Source organism: Trichogramma pretiosum, unplaced genomic scaffold, assembly GCF_000599845.2.
Source record: "Trichogramma pretiosum strain Unisexual culture from Peru unplaced genomic scaffold, Tpre_2.0 scaffold54, whole genome shotgun sequence".
Taxonomy (NCBI): Eukaryota; Metazoa; Arthropoda; class Insecta; order Hymenoptera; family Trichogrammatidae; genus Trichogramma; species Trichogramma pretiosum.
Genome location: NW_019641628.1, coordinates 485,954 through 512,561, shown reverse-complemented (window position 1 = coordinate 512,561; position 26,608 = coordinate 485,954). Strand labels below are relative to the sequence as shown.

Below are 26,608 nucleotides of genomic sequence, written 5' to 3'. Positions count from 1 at the left end.
TCAGCTGATCAGTGCGGAGCGAAAGTAACAAAAAATTGGATCGGAGTCCGCATGATTTTGCGTTACCCTGACGGGAAAGGAGGATTTTTTGAATTAATTATCCATCATCGCGAAAAAGAGAGCGAAAACAATTTTTAATCGGTCTCGAAGTTAGATCGACGTATAAGTTCTTGAAAATGATAGCCATGAAGGAAGTGAGAACTTCTCAAAAAACTTCAATAGGGATTGACACGAGGAAAATTGCGACCTACATTTATAAATTTAATAATCATTTAGCTGTGAACTCGAACTTTTCGAATGATATGCTACATTTTTTAAAGAAAGTTGGTGCTGAAACGATCGATCTCATCAGCAAACGGATTATATTCATGCACCCCCAGAGTGAGGGGAGAGAAAAAATTCCGTCAAGCTAAGTAAAGAGATAAGCGAGCCTCGGGAATTTGCATTATCATACGAATGAACTCGCGGCTGTTTGACGAAAAAAAAAGTAGTGGAAAATAAAAAAAGTGACGCATTGTAATTTCGACTAGCTCTCGTGTGTCTACGAACACTAGCTCCGGCCGTACAGTCGTGCGGTGACAATGAGCATCAGAACCTTATGTGTGTCGCGTACCTACGTTTACGTACCCAAACACAGGCTCTCGCGTGGTTTTCCCCGAAGATGAATAATTGCGAAATTTTAACGAGACCATGACGAACCCTCGCTTCTTTTTCTAAGCGTATAATGAGCCGGTTGACTTAATGAGGTTGCGGCGAGCTCCATTTGCAAAAAAAAAAAAAAAAAGAAGAAGAAAATTGGAAAAAAATCGTCCCGTCACTTTTTTTCATCTTATTATTGATTTCAGAGGACATTAGCAAGCTCATAGGCCAAGCAGCAGAAGCAAGCCTCTTTCTCTCGCTCTTCCGCTCGACCCTCTTTTCCTTTTTGCTCGGCGACGGCTGCGAGAAACTCCGATTGAGTTATCGGATATATACAGCAATGACGAATTGGTTGGCCGCGATTTCGTATTGCATCTGACGATTTTCCATCAGCAAAAATCGAGGTGGTGACTGTACTTTTTTTTTGTGCGCGCAACTATTTCCACCCTCGGTCGAAGGCGGTAATAGCCAATGATGAAGATGAGAAAAGTAAAATTGTTGATTGAAGAAATTAATTTTCGCTTTCTCGCGCCGAGGATTTGTGATTTACGACGTAGATCCTCTTGTGTATCTGAAATAAAATTTTGTTAAAATTTTCCCACCGGTAAATGGAATTTCACATTCTCATGTAAATGCCAATTAAAATCGTCGAATAAGTGGCAGCTTCAAAATTACATTTTTTTCATCCGAATAGAAATTGCGTTTCCTTCTCTCAAATCCCTCAAAATCATTAATTGCTTTTTTCCGAATCAGAGCGTCGTTTTTCTGTAAAAAAAAACCTGTCGTGCGGCGCTCTAAGCTCAAAGTCCGTTGATCTCTTCCTCTCTCTGTCGAGGATAATCCTAAACCATGAGGGGTCATTAATAGAAACGTGTAACGTCACAGACGTGTACAGCACGGACCGTCGGCCCACGGAATCGGGCAATTCTCGCGCATGAATAAAGAACCGATTCTTGCATCGTTAACGAGACGATAAACAAGAAAATACAGTATGGATAGCGATCGTACTGCACTAGGGGGGTGTTTTGGAATTGGAGGGGAAGAGGTTACAGCGAGGAGAGAAAGATTTAACGAGGCTTTTCTGAAACTCATCGATGAGCTCGTCGGCAGTAATACCGATCGTCATTTGCCCTTCCGAGTGGCACATGCACTTGCGCACAACAGCAGACGACACGCGTACTATATATTCTATATAGTATACATTGTGTAATAGTATATAATCGCAAGTACGAGAGTCGCGAGAGCTTCGTGAAACTTCATAATTGATAGAGCTTTCGAAAGCGGCTCGAATATTGCTGCTCCCATGATTGCTCTGCATAATGAAGAGGGCCACTGTTGCCATCGTCGATGTGTATGTATACATTATAACGTGCACATATAGCCGTGTCTGTGTGCGAGCCTGTATTATCTGGCCCCTTCCCTTCTGTGCAGTGCGAGCCGAGGATTATATACACGCGCACTTACAACTGCAGCACGAGTCTCTGCTAGGTCGAAATTCGCGCGCGTACCAGCCAAATCGCTGCTGAATAGCGCAACGATCGCGAGATAATAGCTCGACGGAATTTCTTTGTGGAATACACGTACGTATTACGACGACACACATCCACGCGCATAGCCTCACATGCTCTTGCACACTCGCGTATTGTATACATGTATAGCTAGGCGCGTGCGATGTTTTATATGTATTATCAATGTATATGCGCAAGCTCGCAAGGGAAATTCTTAACATCGGCGACGAGGCTGCAGCGCACAGCAGCTCGCTCTCGCGCCTTTGTACTCTTTGTAACAATACGCGTATATAGCTGGAGCGCGCAGCAATCAGCTCTGTCTCGCTCAGCTGGTTGCTGCCGCTGCTGCATGCGCAACGCCCGAACTTTATGAAGTGTTGATGAAGTGAAGGATGTATTTTCATTTCGAGGCCTGTGCCTGTGAGTTTTTTTTCGCGGTTACATAATGCAACGCGATAAGGGGAAAAAATGCAGGCGCGCGCGCGAGAAAAAAAAGGGACTTTGTGCGGCGTCGTACATAATGCTCGACAAAGAGATGACGTTGAGGGATTCATTAATGATTTTCGTCGTCGACTTTTATCGAAACTTGCGCCGCGAGCACCGTCGAGCCCGCACATTTTTATCCCGAAATCGCGCTGAAACACGAATTTACGCCCGCTGATTGAAAATCAATTTATCTGCTGCGCCTTGATTTATATTTTATATATCGCTATCGGCCAAGCTATTTCATTGATGTCGGTGTCAATAATATCAAGCTGCAGTATATGTATACGCGTCGCTACACATTTCTCCAAATTATCGCGTTATATTGTATAAGAGAAAGAAGAGTAAATAAATTCTTTACTACTTTCTATCACGCGAGCACACGTCGGGCGCGTGTGCGAATGTAAAATAAACTTTTACTCGTTCAACAAAAACGCAACAAAAATAACGAAAGTTTGAGAGCAAAAAAAAACAGCAACAACAACAGCAGCAAAAATTTGCAACAAACTTTAAAGTATCCTTTTTTGTTATTTTTCGAAAAATTTTCAGTACACGCAGGATTTTCCATAAATTGCTATAACACAAAAAATATTTTTCATGGTAATATTGAAAAAAAGGGGCTTTACAGCTCCCGATGGGTTGGAATTTGATAAAAGCTGCATGTATATAAATTGACGTTCGTTGGCCACGCACGCATACACTTATAAGACGGGTGTGTGTGTAGGCGAAGAAAGAGAAACACATTGAGCAAAGCAGGGAGATATCCCCTGGAGCAATTGCCTCGAAAACTGTCATCAGAGGCACGATATCACCGTGTAATATACACATACACCCAGGCGGTACACATCCACGTCTTATCGTTGCAGATCCGTTTACAGAGAGCTGCTCTACGGCCGCGATAAAGTTGTCGTCGACGTCGTCGCCGGTTGCAAGCAAAGCTTTTCTCGAATTTACACGCGTGATTTAGTTTTTCGCTCGCGTCACTGCTAAAAATTGCCCCTACCCTAGCACGGCACACAAGCACACTAACACACACACACACACACACATTTACACACAGTGACGGTGGCCTGGAGTTTTATAAGGTAGCAGCGATCGGCTGCTGCGCGGTATTTAATGGATTTTCTAGCTCGTTGCGCACGAGTGTGCATATAAATGCCAGCCCATCGATATTTTTCTCGATCATCGCTTTTTATTTTCTATTCAGCAGACGGTGGTGGTGGCGGGCGCGAGTTTGCATTTGCAACGGGGCGCGCGCGATTTTAGGCTCCGATGAAGCTCGTGAGCCGGGCCGATTATATACATACGTGCACCCGTACCATATATGTATAGCATCTGATCGCATGATATAAATATATCTTATTTTTCTTTTATATCGCTTTGGCTCGTCGCGTTATACAGTTTAACGTCGTGCTTTACAAGTCGGCGTTTATCGCGAAAATGTGTAATATTGAAAATTGCTCGTTACCGAGCTCAATAAGAAAAGAAGAAAAAAGAATAACTCGATAAGCCCACATTGGAGCATGCGAGATCGTAATAGGTCATAATAGATAAAAATCCATAAATACATTGTAATCATTAGTCTTGTGTTTGGACTTTGTATATGAAACAAAAACAACAACTGGTATTACGCAGAAAGTGCGTCGAGGAAGATCAAAAAATGGAGCAATCTGTTGTAACAGATGAGTCAGTCAGAAAAGAATGCGCGCGACGAGCCGACGTATTATTATATCAGCCGCAGATAATCTGCATCGTGGATCCGATCGGACAATAGGCAGAGGTCATCGATACCAATCGGCCGATAAGAAGCTGCTACTTTTGGGAGCTGCTTTAAAATCTTCACGCTCGATGTAAAAGACAATCGAGTCTCGCAGCGTAGCGGCGACCTTATCGCAATAGCCGTGCGATACTGCGGGAAGCTCGAAACACGTCGGCAAGGAAAATGTCGGTAGCTACGTAGGTGCTATATATGCACGTGTATACACACAGCTCGAGAAAAACATATTGGTATAGATAGCGCGCCCGCGCGCGCAAGGGAGAGAGAGAGGCGTTTTGCTTGCGGCCTTTGGAAACTGCTCTTCTCTCTACTATCCATGTGTGTATACGCCACTGCGCCTACGCGTATATCTATATACGCGTGCATACATGTGCGGTGGTGAGGGTTTCTAATACCACTAGGTGTACACGCGCGCATATACATACATGTATATACCTACGCGTCCTACGTGGCACTGCCGGCAGGTACCTATCCTGTGGGTTAATTTCGTTACACACTCGTGTGCTTGAAAGCTCTTTCTGCTGTTACTGCTGCTGCTGCTGCTGCTGCTGCTGCTGTTGCTCGCTACAACACACAACGCCTACACAGCGGCAGCAGCAGCAGCTCGTCTTTTCCTTCCTCAAGGTTATTGCGCTGTTTTCGCAGCTCCATCCGCGTGTAAGAGCGTACGTACACGCGTCAACAGTATGTACAACTAGTGCACACACGAGTACGAGCGCGAAATCGCTTGCTCTCCGTGCACTATACAGTTCCATCCATCCATATACGTGTGAGTGATTCCCGCAGCTGCTGCTGCTGCTGCTGTTGCTGGCCGAAGCGCAATGAAAATGTTCTACACGAGCTTTACTTCTGTGTAAAGGATGAAATTTTCGACCCTGGATAGACCGAAAACACGCATTGCTGTTGCTGCTGCTTCTACTCTGGGCCGCACCTTGTGTGTGTGCCTATACGTATATCGCATGGAGAAAGAGCCTCTCCAACGCCGATCGATCTCTATACGGCTGCTGCTGCCGCTACTGTTGCCTGTACACAGCACCGTTTCGTTGTCTTCAACAAATCGACGCTATTTCGCTTTCGTATATATACCCATGCTCCTTCGTACGTGTAACGCGGTTATCGGCATATTATGTTGCATGGCAGCGTCTATGCCATATAACACATCGCTATTGTTCCTCCTTTTGCGCGCGCGTACGGCAAATAAAAAGGCTTTTCTTTTTTTCGCGAGAATTCGATGAGCCGTTGGCTGCTCGAGCTGACGCCGCTCGACGCCCGAATTTCTGTTCCGAGATGCAAACAGAATAAAGATGATGTTTCACTCGGTTAATATTTGCCGCTTCAATCAATCAATGTAACTCTAGCCGCACCGATGGCCCCAGCGTGCGCAATTTGCGTCGAAAAGCAGCGTAATCGCTCGCAACTAATATTTATCGATAATAATGCGATCGAAGAAAGAAGGGCCGAAACTGATTTTCACGCGCGTCGCGCGCAAAATGAAATTTTTAATGCCATTCCGAGCGATGGAAACTTGCTCGCCGACTTTTTTTTCTTCCTCGCGCGTACGAGTATAAGAAGTGCTATTCAACTCGAGGTGTATGGTAGATGTGTGAAAGTTTTCGTGTGTAAGCGAAAAGGCCACGTGCCGCGCGTGTGCGGCTGTCAAGTTTTTTAGCGCGCGCGCGCGCGTGAGTGCACTCTTGGACCCAACGGACTTCAAAAAGTCTTTTGAAAGAACAATTTTGTACCATACACCGCCGAGTTTAGAATGCAAGCAAAAATATTATTTTCACGAGTGCCGCTACTTCACGCGATTACCGATCGAAGAAAATTGCCGCCCTGTACGTGTTTCGTACGCTCGATTCAATTTTCACGTCCATACGTGTTCGAGAGCTTTATAATATGCCGAATGAAAATTGAGATCGATGCGAGATGGATCGAGGCGATTTCGACTCGCGGAATCAATAATCTGCACCTCTGGCTCGATATACATGCTTCAACGATAACAACGAAGTATTTAATCGCTGTCATTCGTTACGTAAGGGCCGATGTATCCGGGCGAGATACAAGGCGTGCATTAATAATCTTGGCGTGTGCGCGGCCGGCCCGTGATATCATACACCAAGACCGAGCAGCAGCAGCAGCAGCGCGTGCGGAGCTCGACGCACAATCAAAGCACTGTGCACTGTGCGCGTCTCCGCGGCTCTCAGAGACTCGTGCACTCTCGAGCTCTCTTCGCCACTGTGTATGACATGGCCATCTTTTTTTTTCTTCTATTCAAAAAGTAGAGAGAAGCGAGTCTCGCGCCATCGGCCGCGGGCCGTCTATAGCCGCAGAGAGGGAAAGAGCGAGTCTCGCTCGCTCTCTCCATGTGGTTGAGCTTTGTGTCCAGCTAGGTAAATATTGGCGGAGGATGATGAAGCCCTCTTTTTCTCGTGCGCAGCACAGCTCTTCTTCTTCTTCTTCTTCTCCTGCCTTCTTTTTCTGCTGCTGCTTGTCGTCACCGACGACTCTCGGTGTGGCACAGCCACAATCTCTTTCTCGTTTTACACTCGTGGCCGTGTCGCTGCTACTGACGATGCGAGAGACGCTCGTCGTTTGATGACTACCATATCAAACGAGACGACCACCGGCGACCCGCTTGCAATAAAAACTCTTCGCTAGGCAGCTTCGCAGGGTCAATAATTCTTAATTGCCTTTGGCCTATACGTTCGACGGGGATTTTTTCTGTGCTTTTTTTTATTCGTAATTCAATTAAGTTGGAACATGTGGGCATTTTTTTTGTTATTGCAATTGGAATTGCATATATTCATCGAGTCTATGCGGTACGAAATAAAGTCAATTCGAGTTCGTCGACTCCGATTCTTGCTTGTAAACACAAAAGCTCGTCGCAGGCATTTAAAATTATCTTTTTCGAATACATTTCGCATTTTCCCTTGGGACTGCTCGAACACGCTCCATGTTTCACATCGGAGTCCAACTCGCAAATGTATGTGTAAACATACATACGTAAAAGCCACGATGGGATATATATGTGAGGGAAAATACTTTATCAAAGAAAAGCTCCACGTGATGCTTATTGAGAGGAAGAGCTTAATTCAGCTTGAGCACATACGCAGCAGGAATGTCAGTACATCCATATAATTCTTGGGGAGGTATATACTAGCGAAATCTTCAAGATGAAAGTATTTTCATTTTGCCGAAACGTTGCCAGCTACTTATTTCTTACTATGTGTGCGTAAGAAAAACATCTAAATATTCGTCTGAGATAGGCGTGGAATTGCAGTAGTATACGCTGATTCATCTTCTGTTGCGCGTTAGTGTGACTGCCCGTATGATTCACCATGTGCATTACATTTATGTTTATTTTTTTTTAAATTTTTATTTAATAAATCAGAATTCATACCTCAAAAATTGGATGCGAAGAGTTGGCGATGAAAATAAAAAAAACATAGTCAATCATGTATGTTGAGTGATATGTCTAATGGGTTAAAAGAAATTACTTTTTAACAATGGTAACAAAAGGAAGAGAGGCGACACGCGATGTGCAACAGATACGAATCTAATTTGAATTTTCGAGGACATTGAAATATTAGACCATAAAACTATTAACTAAAATTTTAGTTACTTAATCATTAAAGCAAAAAAAAGTCATTTCGCGTAAAATGACCGATATCCCTGTTGCGATAGAAATCTTATATTATTCTGTTACGTGGTAATGAAATTTGAAATGTAACACGTTCGCTCGTGAAAAAATATTTTCGTACTAAAAAATGAAAAAAAAACTCGATAAAGTTTTTGTGGGAAAATCAGTTTTTAGCAGCATGAGAGAGAGAGAGAGAGAGAGACAAGCTCGGGCGCGCATACATAACAATATTTGACAAGTGGCATGTGCAGGTATTATACATTCTCGCTTTATACATAGCTAAATCCATATTTTCCTAGAAGTCTCATTTCTCTCAGGCTTGCCGGAGCTCGGAAAATGTCAAATCGCGCGGTGGCTCTATTCCCCCAACTGCATACAGAGACACACACTCGTCCGAGAACGCGCGCGGGTCGCGTGCATCCCCGAAAATATTCTCTTTCTCGCTGCTATATAGCTCCGCTGCTGCACATGCAGTAGCTCCGGAAACTGAATTAAAGCTCCCGAATTATCATTCAAATCTTTTCGTTCTCTCTGTGTCTCTTTGCTCTGTCTCCTTCGTCGTCGTCCAACTAAAAAGAGGCTTATAAATGGGCGAAATTCGAAAATGCCTCGGCGTATACGGAGTAACTCGATATAGGTAGCTGGGAGCGGGGGATTATGTGTCGCATTCAGCGCATCGAGGGTAAAAAATGAGCGAACGTTTCGCGAGCATGAAATGAGATTTCGCACGCTTGCGAGAGAGAGAGAGGCTACTTTATATAGCGAGTTGCGCGCGGCGTCGAGCTTGCGACGAGGAACATACGTACTGCAAGCTCGGTGGTATATACGGCCGACTATATAACTCGTATATAACTCATCGTGTCGTGTCGCGCGCTTATAATTATCCCGACTTGTGTGTGCCGCGCGTATACGTGCACTGTAATCGCGTATATGTACGGAGCTGTGAGCGCGCATGAATGACACGCGGCCACCTGTGTGGTCGGCTGCACTTCACGCCCGATTCACGCAGCGGCCAGCTGAAAACGTATACGCGCGGCAAAGCCCTTTTACACGAGCTGCGCAAAATTACGTTCTTTCGGGGCGATTTACCGAGCCAAGATGATTTTCCCTTTATGAACGAACGTAGCAGCGAGTTCCGTACATGGAATCGAGCTCGCAGTTGCAATCGGTCGCAGTAGCATTTACCGCGTCGAGCTCTCCGAGGCTCGCAACCGAAATCATTAATCATTCGAGATAAGGATAATAATTCAGGTGGCATGATAGCGTATCCACCGGGCTCCTTCGATTCCCATTTGAGAATATTGCGTATTCGAGCGCGCGTAAACAGGGCCCGTGTGCGGGAGGATTACATCCCTCATCATCATCGTCGTCGTCGTCGTTGTCATTAAGCAGGTACATATGTATGCGTTCCTACTCTGACCACGGGTCATCGGAGCAACAACCGCTTGCAGCCGGACCTGCACTTTGATTCACCCGCATGAGGGCCAGGACGCAGTGACGCTACTAGATAGTCCGCTACCTCCTGACGATTTCTCGCTCGCAGAAATTGAGCTGAAAAATCGAGTCGACACTCGAAGCGGCGGCCGTCAGGATCCGAAGCACAAGAATATAGATCAGCAGCTGCACCTCGCTGGCTGATAGTTGTTGTTGCTGCTGCTGCTGCTCGACGCTTGGACTATACGGACTCGGTGGCATCGCCATCACTGGGCTCGCTGAACTATAGGTAGCTCTCTCTCTTGGCACACATATACAGGTATAGGCAGGGCGAAAGAGAGAGAGACCGAGACTCACCTGTGCAGGCGCCGCATAGCAGTCACAGGAGAGAGAGCAGAGCAGAGCGGAGCGGAGCAGCAGCAGCAGCAGCAGCGAGCGCACGCGTATAAGAGTTTTGTGATAGAGAGGGTTGCTCCGCTTGGCTCTGCTTCTCTATCTGTATGCGTGCTGTTTACGTGAGAGCTACTGCTGCTGCTATACATATATACTGGGCGCTGTGCACAAGACGCGTCGCTCGTCCCATGTGTAGGGGTGCTGTTGTATACACACATAAATGTCTACGTGTGTGTATATATACATACATACATATATATATATATCGGGGGATAGGACGGGGGTGGGATAGAAAAGCCGCGTGTCGTTCGCGCAAAGACTATACCTTTCTGCCGAGGCTGAAAGTAGTCCGCGCGTAGAGCTTACCTCGAGCGTATCGTGGCCCGCGTCACGCCTGCGTCGACGTGTATATAGAAGAGAGCGAGAGAGTAACGTGTGAATGGCCAGATCTCGCCCGAAGCTCTGCGATCTGCGACCCTCGAGCGCGCGCGCGAGCCCGCCAAAATAACACTTTTTTTGCGGCGCCAGCTCCTTTTCTTTTCTCTCCCTTTTCTTTTTCTTATCGTTTTCTTCGTCGACTGTGCTTCTGTGATTGTATGAATCTTGAATAAAAAAAAAATTGTGCGAAATTATGAAGAGGATCAGTGCCGAGGTTGCCGTCGACTTGTCGTGCTTTATTGTACAGCCAGCAGTAGCAGCGTCGAGCTCCTTCGCAAGCGGTCGTTGTTGCTCGAGGTCCAGGTGAAAGTTTCCAGGTGCGTCGCAGCAGGCGTAACGCAACAAGACGGGTGGACGTATACACACGATGGGGATTGGCCGGATTTTCGTCGACTGCAGCAGTCGAGTCGCCGCCACCGACGCAGCTTAACGATTGTCCTGCAAGCTCAGCTCGATCGCCCCGCGCATGCATGGCCTACACGACAGATACTGTTGAACAATATTTAGATTATACGTAGCCGCTCCGCAAGTCCGATATATCATATAGCATTTATTTCGACGATACACACAAGCGCAAGGGGTGCAAGGTGAGCTATTTTTTCCTCTTTGCTCGTTACCTTTTTTTTATTTATATACATTGTACGCGAGCGATCTACTGATCGCGTGTAGGCGCGGACACACGTACATATACACACACGGCCGAGCGCCGGCTCGACTAATATAACAAAAAAAAAAAAATATTCAGCAAGCTTTCGAAATGGGAGCTTCTCGTACCTAGTGTTTTTTGTTGCTTTCTTTCTGTTTCTTTTTTCTTTCGTTGTTGAAATGGTTGAGATTTCGTTTCGGAGTTATTTTGTAATCCGCCTCCCAGTGCACGCTCACGGATTTCGAACAATTTTAATTGCTTTTATCGAGTGGTTATTTAGCCCACTAATAGTCCCACACGTATCCACCAACGAGTGGATGTATAAAAAAAATTCGAATATTATTATTGTCGGACTCGAATATGTAGCATGCAAGTTTTTCATATTTTACGACTATCGATTAAAGTTTTAACCCTGTACGTGCACCTGAAAGTATGATTTTCCTGCTTTTACTTTTTTTTTCCTCCTCTTAATTTTATCCTCTACTACCGCTCCATCCTCGGGGCTTGATAATGTGTGTGTGTGCCCAGCGATACAGTTACTCGTTAATCGCTCATCTAAAAGTAGATTGAAAATAAAAGAGGAATCGAGCTCGGGAGAAAAGCTCGTAACTGCCGCCACGGCGTTATGATGCAAATTTTCAAAGCTCCGAGAGATAGCGAGAAACTCGGCTTTCCTAGATACATACGTATATAACGTATTATAATACCTCACGCTCGTTGCCGCTCGTTAGGCATATGGAAGAGAGAGAGAGAAAGAGGAAGGCCGCCGCCACGCTTCCTCCGTCAAGCTGCTGCTCTCTATATTATATACTGCCGTCTCCGCCCGGCCCGAACTTGTCATTATATTAAAGCCAGGCTGGGGGAAGATAGAGCTCGATTTTTACTCGACGGTAGTGGATCTCTTCTTCTTTTTTTTTTCTTTTTGCCGCCACCGCCGTTGAAAAGAGAGCGCAAAAGCCCTCAAAGAAAAGAGAAATTGAGTATAAGCGCTAGCTCCATGCCTCGAAGAATAATGTACGTGACGCTTTCGTGTCTTCGTCTTTCTTTTTTTCGCGGGCGCGTCGTCGATTCGTGATCGCTGCTGCTCTCTCGCTCTCTCTTCTTGTCCTACAAAGTCGTCGCCTTTTTTCTTGCAGCGGCCGATAATCCATCTATTTGATTTCGATGTCTTGGCGTCACCAGCGCGCGAGCGGTTGACACGCTTTGACCCGATCTCGCTGACGAATTAACGTCAGCCGATCTGGTAAATACCGGAAGTCTCGATAACGCAATATCTATTCGCCCAATCGCCTAATAGAAATACGATCATCGCTCGGCCTTCATTCGAATCCTATGTATTTCATTTTTGAGCACGCGCCAGGGGGTGTATTTCGATATACACAGCTGATGTATTAATTGAAATTCACGCAGGTTGCTGACATTGAGATAAAAGTATATATAGAATTTGATCTAGTGCATATATGGATAAAATTGGGGGAGAGAGAGAGAAATATATATAAATATGAGATCTGGTTTCAATAGTTAGTATTTGCGCTATCGTTGACGTGCGAGCACGGTAGCGACGAAAATGGTGTCAGTGACGCCGCTGCCCTTTGTTTATCATCCGTAAAAATACTCCCTTATACATTTATATATTTGTGTCGCGGCACCGAAAGAGAGACCATGCACGAAAATGAAATGTTTAATCCCGAAGGAAATTCGATCTCTCGGAGTGTACTCGAATGTGTACATCTTACCCTTCGAGAAATTCATTTACAAAATTCGATGGAAATAACAAAAGTTTCGTCGATCGCGCGCTATGGATCCATGTTCACATGTATACCTGTATATATCGGCCGTGCGCTCGAAATTATCAGTTGAGCGATTCCGCTGAAAGAAACATTTTTTACCTTCGTATATAGCGGCGGTGCACGTGCTGTATGAAAAGCCGTATTTCACGTTGATACTCGGGGCTGCGTGCATGCGCGCATGACGGCCAGAGCAAACGAGAGCGAGAGAGAGAGAGAAAAAACAACTCGACTCTGCTGCTGCCGCTACTGTTGCTCGTGTGCTCCACATGCACGCGCTTACCTATAATATACACTATACACAAACAAACGATCGTCTAATGCACGCCAAGAACAAAAACATTATAATACATGTATGCTCGAGTATATAAACATCTACCAGGAGGCACCGAGCTTGCACGAGAGAAATACAGAGAGAGACGGCGAAAAAATAACAAATATCCGCAGCCGAGCGACGAAGAACCACTACGAGCGATAATCCTCGGCTGAAAAAGTCCAACCTGGCCTATGTATTATACGCTCTATTATATCCTCCTTTCGTCCTTTGTAAACCCGATGTTAAGCAAATAATATTCGCCACCGACGCCGATATATCTATGGCGCTAAACGCGCGACGAGCGCTGATATACGTGCGGGCTTACTACGTTCGACTGGTTATCGGTAAAAGGATTATGATATCCCTTGGAATTTCACACCGGCGTACGCGTCATAATATGCATTCGCTTATTAATGCTTCGTTTCCTTCTACACGCTCCTATCAAATTAATGCGCTGTAGCGCCTCTCGCAGCTGTAATGCACTCCGACTATATATATAATATATCTGTGCTGTTCGCGGGCCGGGCAAAAATCTCCACTGTCTGAGCTTTAATTTTCGGAAATTCGTCGAGTCGTGGTGGCCCGGACTTTTGGAGATTAATTCGCAGGACAGCGAAACGTGACGCCTGTAAAGTATACATTACGTACACTTCCACTCGGGCTACAGGTTATGCAATAATAATTGTCTTGTACATGTCTATAATATGGATTAAACTTTCTGTGTACAAGTCTCGGGGCAAAAACTTTTTTTGATATGTTTTTCTTTTACGTAAGTCATTCCTGGCCGTATCGTGCGCACGTACTAACCTGTATTAGTTTTCTCCTATCTGTACATAGAAAATTCATGTAAGAATCACGTGCGTGTAGGGAAAAATTAAAAATATCGACAGCTTTATTTTCAAGGACAAATTCTATAGAGCTAGCGAATGAATGAAATATATAGAATGTAATATATAGATACCGCACGCTGAATTATTTCGACTCTTATGCATTATTAGACGTAGTTTTGATCTATATGTAATACTAAGACTTGAGCTGTAAATTAGTGCTTGGACGGTTGTATGGTGGTCAATACTCCAAAACAATCTCAACTATATGTTTAGGAAAGAAGAATCCACAATAATCAGTACCTGTGCGACAAGAAAATATTTCAAAAAACTTGTAGCTTCGTCAAAATTGTGCTTTTAATTATACAATTATTTTGACTTTGCCACTTGCAGATTTACAAATAAAGGTACTCGCCATCTAGTGGTGAATGCTGACTTTAATTACGATTGAACTTTCATGAATTTCTTAAGCATTTTGAATCAAAATGTTGAAATTTTACAATAAAACTAAATCTCACATGTTTTTTTATACCCTAAAAATATTAATAAATGATTTTCAAAAACGATAAACGAATCACTGCAAATCCAAATTTTGAAACACGTGAAGCAACTAGTCAATCTCGGGATTGCGTGATAATTTAAAGTTTTCTTTTTGTCAGGCGTGCACGCGATATATTCCAGCTACTAATACACGTAAAAGGCATTTAAATCGTTATACGTGGCTGCTCTTGAGCATATAAGCAAGATTAAGAGAAGATATAACACAGCAAGGATATAGCTGACTCGATGTACAGTACGTGAAACATAGAAAGAGGGAGAAAGAGCTAGGCTGTATGGCATTATAAGGGTCAGTATACATTTTCACATATGCACATTATGAGCGCGTATATACACACGTATACATACACGTGCGCGTTCTGTATGGGTATACAAAGGACAATAAGCATCTCTGGCCTGATGTGCTTTTCTTCTGTTAAAGAGGGTCATATCGGCTTTTTGTTGGACATTCATACGTGTATGTGACATTTATACCTCTTTATATACGTGTAGCAAATATATACACACGTATGCAGAAGCGGCAAAGGCAGCTATGCGCGAGCTATGATACATCTACCTCGTGTGCGCCAAGAGATCTGCTGTACACACAGAGTAGAGCCGGTGGTACGTGTGTAATAGGAGTAGAGAGAGAGAGAAGAGAGAGAGAACATCATTGCGAAAGAGAAGACTCGCTTATCAGTATTCATAGTCGGATACTTCCCTAGAGAGGAAAAGAGAAGCGAAAGCGCAAGCCTTGGCGCACACGTCTGTAGCCCCTCGTGTAGCGCGCCCAGGTACGGGCGGCAAGTTCAGGTTTTTTGATTGCATCCACTCGATGTAATCTTAACGAGAAAAATCGATTTCCACCCAAGCTATCCTCTTTCTCGTCGTAAAAAAGGATGTTGAGCGATGCTGCCGTATAGCCTGCACAGCCTCTCGATTTGATCCGTCCACGATTAAAGGAATTTCTGCGCCGGTTAAAGTACGTCGAGCAAAAGCCTTTCCACCGATGCATCTACAAATGTATATAAAACGCGCGCGTACATACACTTACAGAGAGCTGTGTAACGCGCTTCTTCTTTGGCCTATTGATTTTGGGCGTCGCTTATCGTCTTCTTGGGTTATTTTGTCGAGTCGACGCTTCTTCTCGCGTTCAAGGCCAAAAATGCAAAATTATGCAATTAAACGGGGAGAAAATTAGTAAGTTTCATCAAAGAAATTAAAAGGATTCTTGATTTTGAAGTCGCGCTATACGTATAGCCGGGGCCAGTATAGCGAGCTGGCAAACTTGGTGCATTTGAGTATATTAAACGATTCAACGCACAAGAGCACTCAAAGAAAAGGCTATAGTGCAGTGCCGATGCAGGAGCCCCGAAAAGGATTTCGCCATCAGCCATTGGAATAAGTAATCAAATTGCAGTCACTTAAAGCTCGGCCCCGCGCGCGCGCGCGACGATGAAAGGTCGATTAGAATTTCAGACCACCGCGAAAAGAGACTTTAAAACACTGCAGCGAATAGTCGGAGTGCAGAGAGCAGCAACTCTGTCTCTCTCTCTCTCTCTCTCTTTTTTTTGATCAACTCGAGCAAGATAATAATGTATATTATAGCGCGGTAGCCGAGCTGGGAATTTTGCGCCATTCGAGTGAGATAAAGCGACATTCTCCCTTGGCATAAAGATGGAAAAATTATCCCGAAGGAGAAATTATCCACTGCGATACATAGGCGGGCACGTTATCACATCAGGGTGTCGCGATATCCGACAAAAAAAAAGAGAGCGAGAGAGAGAGAGAGAGAGATGAAGGGAATGTACTTGTTCTCCGATACGTGATCGCAATGGAGAAACACAGAGTGAGATTCGATGCAGAATACAAATAATCAAGGCAGAGTCGACGCTGCTACATCTCTGCGTGTTGTGCCAGAGCGAGAAAAAGCTGAAAATGTAAATGAAAAAGCAGCGGTAGCAGCAGCGGCAGCGAAGAGAAGAGGCAAAGCATCTATGAATAAAGATTAATTCAGGACAGCGGAGTCGGAGCTGATGCTGCTTCTGGAGCGCCGATGGGATCGGTTGCAGTACGTATCAGAGAGAAATCATGCAACTATTTGCAATAGTACAGCAGCAACGTGTACGGCTGGTAATCGACACACGAGGCTTTTGACAGGATTCTCTGTGCTCGAGAGCTACTGCTGCCGTTGCTTCTTTGCCGCGCGATGTCGAGCAACAAGGGCTTAATTACCGAGCGAAGCTGCACCGAAATTCGTCGACAAGCACTGCATACACGTACGTGCACTCACATACACATTCGGATACACGATGTATTACTAGCGAAACGAGCTTTCTCGATCATTCGAATGCTCGCGTGAAAAACGAATTTAACAAGCTGCCTCGGAGTAGACCGTATAAGCTGCGGCTCGGGAGCCAGGGGCGTGCGCGACGTTCGATATAATGTATACACAGGCGCGCGCGTGTTTTTATGCAGGAATCGATATTTTAAAGAAGACAGTTTGTCCGATGCCGATACCTATTAATGGAGAACGAGAAAGAAAGGATAGACTGGATAGTATGAATGGGGTTAAAGAGCGTGCTATACTCACCCACGCACGCACACATGTACTCGGCTCGAGCTGCAGCTGCAGGTACAGAGAGAGAGAGAGAGCGAGTCGGAGCCGCAGTCGTAGCAGTCGCAGCAACATCAGCGAGGCTTTTAGCTTCGAAACAATGGACAGACACTTGCTGGATCGGTAACAATGCATTGGAAAACTGCGCACTTGATAAAAGACTTTGTACTCTCGTGCTCGGCTCTCTTCAGCCCGATCCCAGTCCACCCCCGCGCCTCTATATATACAGCTATATATTATGTCATAATACGCGCGCTGCTGCTCTGGACTAAATACAAAAATATCGTGCCTTTTTTTAAGTAAACGCGGCGCAAATATATTTAGCCGCTGCTCTCGAGGCCCGAGGTAATATTGTTTTGTAAATAGACAAGCGAAGATACGTGGAATAGTTAACGTTAGCAGGCGTATTGCATCGAGATAATTGGCACTTCCGTAGTAGTGAAGCGTCGTCGTCGTCGCTGCTGCCGCTGCTCTACTACCGTGTGGCCTTCACTCGCTTCTCGGTTGCTGCTTTATGTATACCCGCGCCACGTTCCTTCTCTTTCTCGGTGCTCCATCAGTTAACTCAACTGAATTACCTTTGCTCTTGTGAGTCAATCTCTCTCCCTTTTCTGCTACAAAGCCATAGAGCCCAGAGAATGTCTTGTATATCTGACAAAATTTATAAGAAGTTGTTGTTGTATACACGCGCCTGACAATGTGTGCGTATAAATTGCATTTATAGGGCTCGAGCCCAACATAGAGAGGGAAAGAAAGAGATGAATCTATATGAAGGGAAGTTTTTTGAAAGTGAAAAATTTATTATTTCCATTCCAGTAAAAGCAGACCTTAAAGTTTTAGCCCGCTCTGACGGTTTTGCCTCTTTCTCTCTCTCTCTCTCTCTCTCTCTCTCCTGCGAGTAAAAATAAGCTTAATTAAAACTGTCAGTTCTTGCGTTTTCGTGAAGTATGTTTGCGTGGGCCGTTGCCGCTTCGTATTCAACGCGCTGCACTTCATTAAACTACCCTCTCTCGCTCAAAAGGAGCTGTGTACATTTTTAAATGATGGAAATTAATCATGCTGCTAATAAATGACGAGTCGCGCTATTTTTCGAATGTCGCCCAAGCTGGTAGTTACATAGGATTATATATAATATATCCAAACCGCCGCGCGGCCAAAGTTGGCTATACGGGCTCTCGGACTCGAAGCGCGACTTTCCCTTGATTGTGGATAGATTCTGTGATTAGTTCTGAAGTATATTTAGCGTAATTAACGTTACCCGCTGGGATTTTAAAACATTTCGCTGATTAGAAGCGCTCCAGAAAATTCTCACTTTCGCGCCAGGCGAGCTATATTACGAAGGGATTGTAAGTTAATAGATCGGCTCGGCCGTCACGGCTGTAGGAGTATTTGTTTACCGTGGCATGGCTTAAAATTAAAATCGAACGATGTGTGATTAAATATCGAGGACTTTAAAACATTCTCAATTTCTATATGGATTTTAATCAGTGGAGATTACGAGTGTAATTAAATTTCGAAAATCAAAGGGTTTTAAAGTGAACCAATTACACGAGCTAAAATACCTGCAAAACTAATTGAGAAACTCATCGTTCGCTAGTCGTTTTATCGTCTTTTCAATCAAAATTTAACGACACACACGCGAAACTGTAAGTCGGTGCGTGGCTGCATACGTACACGATCGACATAAGATAGGAATCGTACTTTCGTAATCAAATTCGGCAAAAGTCTAGAATCGAACGTTTCTCACGAATGTGCATTTGGTTTGCTCGTTTTGCAGAATATAGCAGTCATGCGCTACAGGTGACTGGACGCACACACGCACTCAGCAGCAGCAGCAGAAGCAGAATTTGCCCGCAGGCATCATGGAGTCAGATTACAACACGACGGAGAGCAGTATCGGCAGCATCTTCAACGCCACATCCGTCGCCAGCATCAACAATTCCTTCATCGAAAAATGGTGAGTCGCAGCGCGTCAATAATATTCTTATTAAATTATTCCTTACGCGTTTGTAAAGGCTGATTTTTCTTCCAGTCGAGAGAGAGAGAGAGAGACGCCGCAAAGTTATTCGCTACACGGCGATGACTTGTGTCGGCTTGCAAGACGGAGAGAGAGAGAGAGTAGCTTCTTATACTGATACTGTTCGTCGAGTCGAGCAACCTTATAGGCAGCCGAGAGACATATCTTTATCCATTTCAGTCTCGCTGAGCTACTTTAAAGTTTGCGGCTTGAAGTTCTCTCTATCTCTCTCTGTCTCTCGTTCTCTCTCACCCTCGCGCGTCGGTCATGTGTACGGCAACCTACTTTTGAGGCGTGCGCGTGCTAACACGCCTCATTTGGTCGTTTGTCTGCGTTTGTCTCGCCCAAAGAACATCGGCATTAAATTTCAACTTTTCCTGAACTGACAATTATATATTGTATACCTGTGCACAGTCGCTGAGTATAGTCTCCACTCCCCCCTTCCTCCATCCCTTTGAGTTGGAGCTTTTATAACTCGGGTATAAGCTTTGACTCGCACAGCTCCTGCCTCTGTTGCGGCATTATTTATTTAATTCAATCAACTTTATATATACTGTATATATACGCTATATGTCGTTTATATTGAAATAAATAAAATCAAACGGGTTTACGTGCGCCACGGCAATCGTAACGAGCATGTGTCGTGCTCCTACCTACATAAGCATACATAAATGCAGACAGAAAAGCTGCTAATATTTAATTGATTGACACAATTTACTATGCTTTTTTTGGCGTCTCATTATTATGTTCCTCCTTGCTCGATGATTCGGACGTTTTTTTTTAAACTAGCACAGAATGTTTATTGACGGATCGCGATCGAGAGTATTTGAAAAAAGAAATAAACTCTGGACTTAACCATAAGTATTATATAAAGTAAGAAAAGCTTCATCTCGTTTCACGGAAAAGAAAAGAAAATTGTTCGTTCGATATAGCGCGTTGCGAGCTTTGTCTATACAGCACAATACAACAGAGAAAAATCGTTCTTAAATATTTGAGCAAGTGGATCTCGACGCGCGGCGATGATCGCATCCTTGACCTGCGCGCATGGCGAGGTATTTTTTCGGAGTCACGCCATAATGCTGCTTGCTCGCTCGCAACGATCGCGCCAAGTAGTATAACCTTTTTGCATGTTTTTCCCATTTTTTGCGAAAGCGGCCAATGTCGAGTGGCTGAAAAATTCGCGACGGCTTAATCACGCAAAGCCCGCCGTATACGTGTGTGTGTACAAGTACACACGACATTCCATTGACCGCGAGTATTTTTTTTTCTCTCTCTCGCTCGACTGGTCTTTGCTTGCCCCCTCTCGAATACACGCCCCTTCGATGATGTATATCGATCTCCGGCGGCAGGAACCGCATATATACATTCGCCACGCGGCTCTCGCGTATACACAATTAGACGTATTCGTGTTTGCGCTGCGGGGTGTGTAGGTATATGTAGGTGAGCCGTCGATAAATATTCACGTGAGCTCGAGGAAAAAAAAAGGGAAGAAAAAAAATAGCAGTTCACAATAATCGCCACCTCGGGTCATTAGGCTAATTGTGGACTCGGGTCGCGCTCGCGCTACGATTGTCCCGTATAATATACACGTGTGCGCGAAAAATCGCTCCCCTGTACCGACAAAACGTTTATAAGCGTCGCACACGACACGACTCGTACCTACATAATCGACAGTTATAATTGAGCGAGTTTTTGATGTGCCGAGGAATGGCTCCGAGTAGTCAGCCATGTATGCCGTGCCTTTGAATCTCTTTGATCGGGCGTCAATCTTGAAGCACGAGGCAGTGTAAAAATTGAATTTGTTGCATAGTGTATTAGCAAAGCACATACCGCTTTCTCTTTTGCTCCTATATGTTTTCTCGCTCGCTCCCTCCCTTAGCTTCTCTCTCTCTCTCTCTTATGTCTTTTCAACGACTTTGAAAGCAAAGTTAGTCTAGTGATGTTGAGATGAGACTCGAGGATGAGCAGCTCGCCGAGTGCTGTGCTGTGCCACGCTGCCTGTAAGTCCTAAATTGTACGCGCGAGCGAAACTTTGCGTCCTGATTTCAGCGACGTGAGCAGCAACACAATGCGCGCGAGCTCTTATATACCAATGGCAGCAACGGCAGCAGCAGCAGCGGCTCGTACACACAAAACATGTATTATACGTAAACGCGATCGGTTTTGCGCGATTCATACTCAATTCGACACGGCTCGGCGTTTTTTAATAATAATTTTTTTGTTATCTTCTTTCATTCGTTGGATTCGTTTCTTTATTTTTTTTTTATTTATTTCGTTTGTTTTTTATTCACGTACTCGTTGATGGGGTCAGCTATCGTTCATCAATGCTACGTACATTCAGCGGAATATGAGCCACAGATAGAGAAAAAAACTTTTTTCATTAGTTTGATGGTTTCTGCGGCTGTGTGCAGAGCCGCGGTCGAATCGTTGTTGTTTTGCTCCACCGCGTGTCTTCCGCATATCGAAATGTCGCGATTGGACAGAATACATTTTTTCCCTGCGCTCTAGTCTCGTTACATAAATGTCTAATCATTCGGATTTCGAAAGGTGGAAAAATCACGTCGACGACGAAGTTGCGCCTTTGAGAAAAGTTAGCCAGTCAAGTTTAATAGAGTAACGTTATTTTTTCTTCATTACGCTCGAGCCTCGCTCCCTCCTGTCCATATTTTTTCTCTTTTTCAGCTCTTATCCTGCGCGAATATAATCTCGCGAGGTGAATGAAAATCTTGAAAGATATAAGATAGGCGCGCTATCCTAGACTAGCTATATGAGCAATTCCGGAATTTAGTTTCGAATTTTTTGACTAAAAACGGAAAAAAATTTTTTTCGTTGGACGCATACTATGAACCCTGGGTATTGTTCTTGAAGGTCCAAGGAAGCTAAAGAAATGCGTGAACATGAAATTTAAGCATAGGTAATTAATTTTTTCTGGCTACTTTTGTATTTTAGGGCCCGAAAAGTCATGTTTTCGCGTAAATACGAAAATTCACTCAATTTCTAAGTGGCTGAAAAAGTATCAAAACACATTTAAAAAAAGTGACTGACTACTCCATTCGATAGGAAATTATCTCAGCTTTACGGTTGTGATTTCAGATTTTTCGATACATTGCATATTCACCGAGAAAATCATCACCAAATATGCCGAGCTAAATATCTCGAAAAATTCAGTACGAAAAAAGTGAACTTTTTGGTTTATTTTTGATTTTTTCTCATGAAAATTGAATATTTCGAAAAATCTGATACTACTACGAAAAATCGGATGAAAAATACAATCGAAGCCATATTTTCATTTATTTTTTCCGTCGAATTATAATGATATACAAGCCAATTTCTTTTACTGTATTCGCTGTTTTCTGTTACGGAACTGTTTTAATCGTGATCGCGAAGTTTTCAGCGTTGCGCGGCTTGCTACAATCAAAACTCGTTCATAATTCGACGGAAAAAATAAATGAAGATATGGCTTCGATTGGATTTTTCCTCAGCTTTTTCATGGCAGTATCAGATTTTCCGAATTATTCAATTTTCATCAGAAAAAATCAAAAAGAAACCATAAAAAGCTATTTTTCCGTACTGATTTTTTCCAGATATTTAGCTTGGCAAGTTTTGTGATGATTTTCTCGGAGAATATGCAATGTATCGAAAAATCTGATATCACCATCGGGAAGCTAAGAAAATTTCCTATCGAATGGAGTGGTCAGTCATTTTTTTTAAATGAGTTTTAATACTTTTTCAGCCACTTAGAAATTGAGTGAATTTTCGTATTTACGCGAAAACATGACTTTTCGGGCCTTAGAACACAAAAGTAGCCAGAAAAAAATTACCTATCTTTAAATTTCATGTTCACGCATTTTTTTAGCTTCTTAGGACCTTCAAGAACAATACCCAATGTTCATAGTATGCGTCCAACGAAAAAATTTTTTTTCCGTTTTTAGTCGAAAAATTGGAAACTAAATTCCGGAATTGCTCATATACACGGCCAATTCACGAACGAACCTTCGAGCTAGCTCATCGCAGTCATTATTTTGAGAAGGAGCGGATTATTATATATTAACGGCAAGCGATGCGCCGCTTTTTCATAATCTTGAAAATCGTTATAACTCTAGTGTATCAAATGGTAAGCAGAAGAGAAAGTAGGAGAAAGAGGGAGCAAAAATAGGATGGGGTATAATCACCATCAAATTTTATTGTTTTCGCTTTTATTCATTCCTCTGTATGTATGCGTGCCTTAAAAGATTGTACATAAAAGTCAATACTGACGCATTGAATGCACTCTCGCATATGGTCGATGCCTGCACCTATACATATATAGACTTATAATGTCGCTTGACAGCAGCTGTTATTTATGAGACTCGAGCTACTTCACGCGCGTATACTTATCATTGAGTGCCTATTTCCAACAAATCGTACACATTTTTTTTTTGCAGTACGCGCAAATCGTCAAGTACATATTATAGATCCAGATTTATATAGAAGAGCAGCGAGAGAAATTGAAAAAAATCTCGCGCGAACCTCTCGCCTTTTTTTCATTTCCTGCTAAATTGCGTCTTCTGGAATTTACAAGGAAATCGCTAAAGATAAAAAATGTTATATAAGCCACGATCGGGCAGGAAGAAAAAAATGATAGTTTCAGAGGATATACGTAATAAAATTGGCTGGTTGTGTAAGGACAGAAAAAAGCTCGATATTTTTACCCCCAAACTCTATATAGTCGATGATATTCTTTGTCGTATACACATGAGACGTCTCGTTCTCGTGTGTGCTTGATTAAAGATGTTCCCTGCGCTAGTCAAAGCCTTCCATAGACGACGACGACGACTACGCCGACGAGGAGTGCGCGCGATCGAGCTTGCGCCGGCAACTCGTCCTTTCAAATGCTGCACTACCACAGACGCACTGCAGCAGCACCTCCAACGTGCAAAACTGACACTCTTGTCATTGATTTTTTTTTCATTTCGCGCTATACCTTTGCATGGTTCGGTAATAGCTTCGCAGCAGTTTTTGTTGTTGATGTTTTTTTTATTCCGAGCTTTTATACGAGGCAGTTTACAACTGAAGTATTAACACTCGAAAGAGCTAACATAAGGATGCACTTTCTTTTGTCTGTTATATGAGTGTATAATGTATAAAATACCTTTTATTCTTTACTATTATTTATAGGTCGAGTGCTCGCGCTCATCGGTGAATATTCCATTTTGAATTTACGTTCGATTATTATTTTCATTTTTTTTTTTCGATCGTTCAAGTGTCTCGGCTATATCGCCGTGTGCTGAAACACATCAACTGTAATGAGCTAAAAAAAATTAAATTAAAAGTGAATATCCATAAAACCTTATGAATAATGAAGATTTTAAGAGTCGCTTAGAGATATTAAATATAGGAATTTTAATCACGATTATTAAAAAGTATGAAAAATAGGTTTTTGTGAACTATTGTAACACTCAAGGAGTTTCGAAATTGTATCAGTAAGTTTGATCTTCATTTTTGGTTCAATCACGGTGGCCCCATTCGGTCCACAAATACAACATATATTCGTATATATATAAGATTAAAACTTCACAGTAATGCATTTGTAACCGTTGGATATCAAGCGAGGAAAGCTATATCGAGTTTTCTCCATATTACAGCACACAATCGTTATTCCAAGCGGCACTTGCAAAATTTCGGTCTCGGATGCATAATACATGAAACCCTTTTTATCATTATTTTCGGTGGCCAATTCGAATGTCGAGTGCGCCGCTATCTAAATAAAATTAACTCAGAACCGTCCCTCCTAAGCCTTTGATAATTCTGCTGCGCTAAAAATGTCGAGAAAATGTCTCTGAAGCGCTTTAATCGAGTTTTAAATAAACATCTGCTGTATCATATTAGCTTGCCGAGCCCACTGTAGTCGACAAAAAAAATATGAGGATATGTGTGTCACGCGCGCGCGAGTTTACGCAGATGAAATTGAGCGATGACGCGCTTATTTACTATAATATTTGCGAGCTGCTGCATGAATAAGTAAGCGCATAAATACAGAACGTTAACGTTTGTTAGGCGCGCAGCCAACGATTTTCCGAAAATGAAACAACATATCGTTGACAGAGAATGTAAAAGATAAATATACTCTGCGCCCACACAATGTGCGGCTTGATCTCATTAAAATGGTATGCGTGTACCGTGTAACACAGTCGTGATTTAATTTTACAAATATATAAACGTTAGCTTTGCGAATTAATCAGCAAACGAAACGCAAATTGCAAGTAGGACGAAACAAGGGGAATAATTAATACGTTGGCTGTTTGACGCGCGCGTCAAGATGAAAAACGGCGCACGCCGTACGGGGGAGAGCACTGTGCAAGTTTACGCAAAGCACATAAGGAACTTTAAGGACTTGGGCGCGCGCGCGTAAAGTAGGTAGTACGCTCATATGCGCGCTGGGGCACGCACATAAAGGAAAAGGCATTTAATGGCTCAATTGCTCACATGGGCGAATAACGACAACGGCCGAGACGACGAGCGAGGCAAAGGCACCAGCGGAGCAGCATCAGCAGCTGCGATCGTGCCCCCCGCTCGGTAGCACGTAGCGTCAATGTTGCACTCTATATCCCTCTTTCTCTGTCTCTCTTCCTCGTTAATTGGCACAAATTGCCGGTCGTAAGCGACGTTACCTTAGGCGACACAAACCAGGCGCGCTCACTCGCACACGCACACACACCCTGGACACAAAGTCTCGGCATGCGCTTTTGTACGCAGCTGCGTGCATCGCTGCGCAGATGCCGTCGTCTCTATATACGTAGCGACGAGGCTTGTTTTTATTGCCATTTATCTTTTTTCCCCCCGAAAGACTCGATCGTCTTAGATAAATACTAATTAATATTCTCGAGGGGCTGATTTATGGGTATTTTTTTTAACCTAAGGGTACGCGCGCGCGCGCGTCTGACCGAACCGTCGCTCGTACTACTATTTTAGATTTTAATACATGCCACGAAATGTTTCTGTTGCTGACATAATAATAGCGACCTGATAATTTAAGCTCGCTTTTAATGCACACGCAATGGCGCTTCATTATCATTAGCCATATTATACTCGCTGTGTATATATATTATTATTATTTAACGTTATGTAGATTATAGTGCACATAGAAGCGTACGTGGCGCGAGCGAGCTAATATAATATCGCATTATTATACAGATGTGTAGGCAGCGCTGCTCTTAACGAGCGATAAGCGTACGATATCGATGACTTTTCAAAGATTATGCGTAAAAATGGTGAAAAATCTTTAGCGAAAAATAGTGTCGAGTGTGTCTGCGCATAAGCAACGAGCTTCCTCCCGGTGTAAAGTAGTCCGCTGCTGCTGCCGCTACTACTGCTGCAGTTGTTGCGACTGTGTATAGCCATAAATATGTAAAGTTATTTTGTCGAGTGGAGCTTTAATACATATTAAAACATGGCGTAGATGCCAGCTTGAAATTTTCATAAAATTTTCCAACTCCGACTGTATACATATATACGAGCTGCAACAACTTTTCCACGACTGCGCCTCGCTCTGTTAATCAGGCACCATCGT

General features: G+C 43.6%; 1 protein-coding gene across 2 annotated transcripts in view; it reads left to right on the top strand.

The window, feature by feature from the left end:
• The window catches only part of LOC106651255 (mucin-19), a 67,263-nt gene that overhangs the window by 21,448 nt on the left and 19,207 nt on the right, over window positions 1-26,608 (top strand). The window contains exons 1-2 of one of the 2 annotated variants that reach the window (XM_014369695.2): window positions 10,287-10,899; window positions 18,820-18,999. In XM_014369695.2, the coding sequence (XP_014225181.1) occupies window positions 18,905-18,999 (95 nt within the window). In that variant the 5' untranslated portion in view covers window positions 10,287-10,899; window positions 18,820-18,904. Of the gene's footprint in view, window positions 1-10,286; window positions 10,900-18,819; window positions 19,000-26,608 lie in introns of those variants that run through there. The other variant, XM_023459070.1, reaches the window with a different exon arrangement.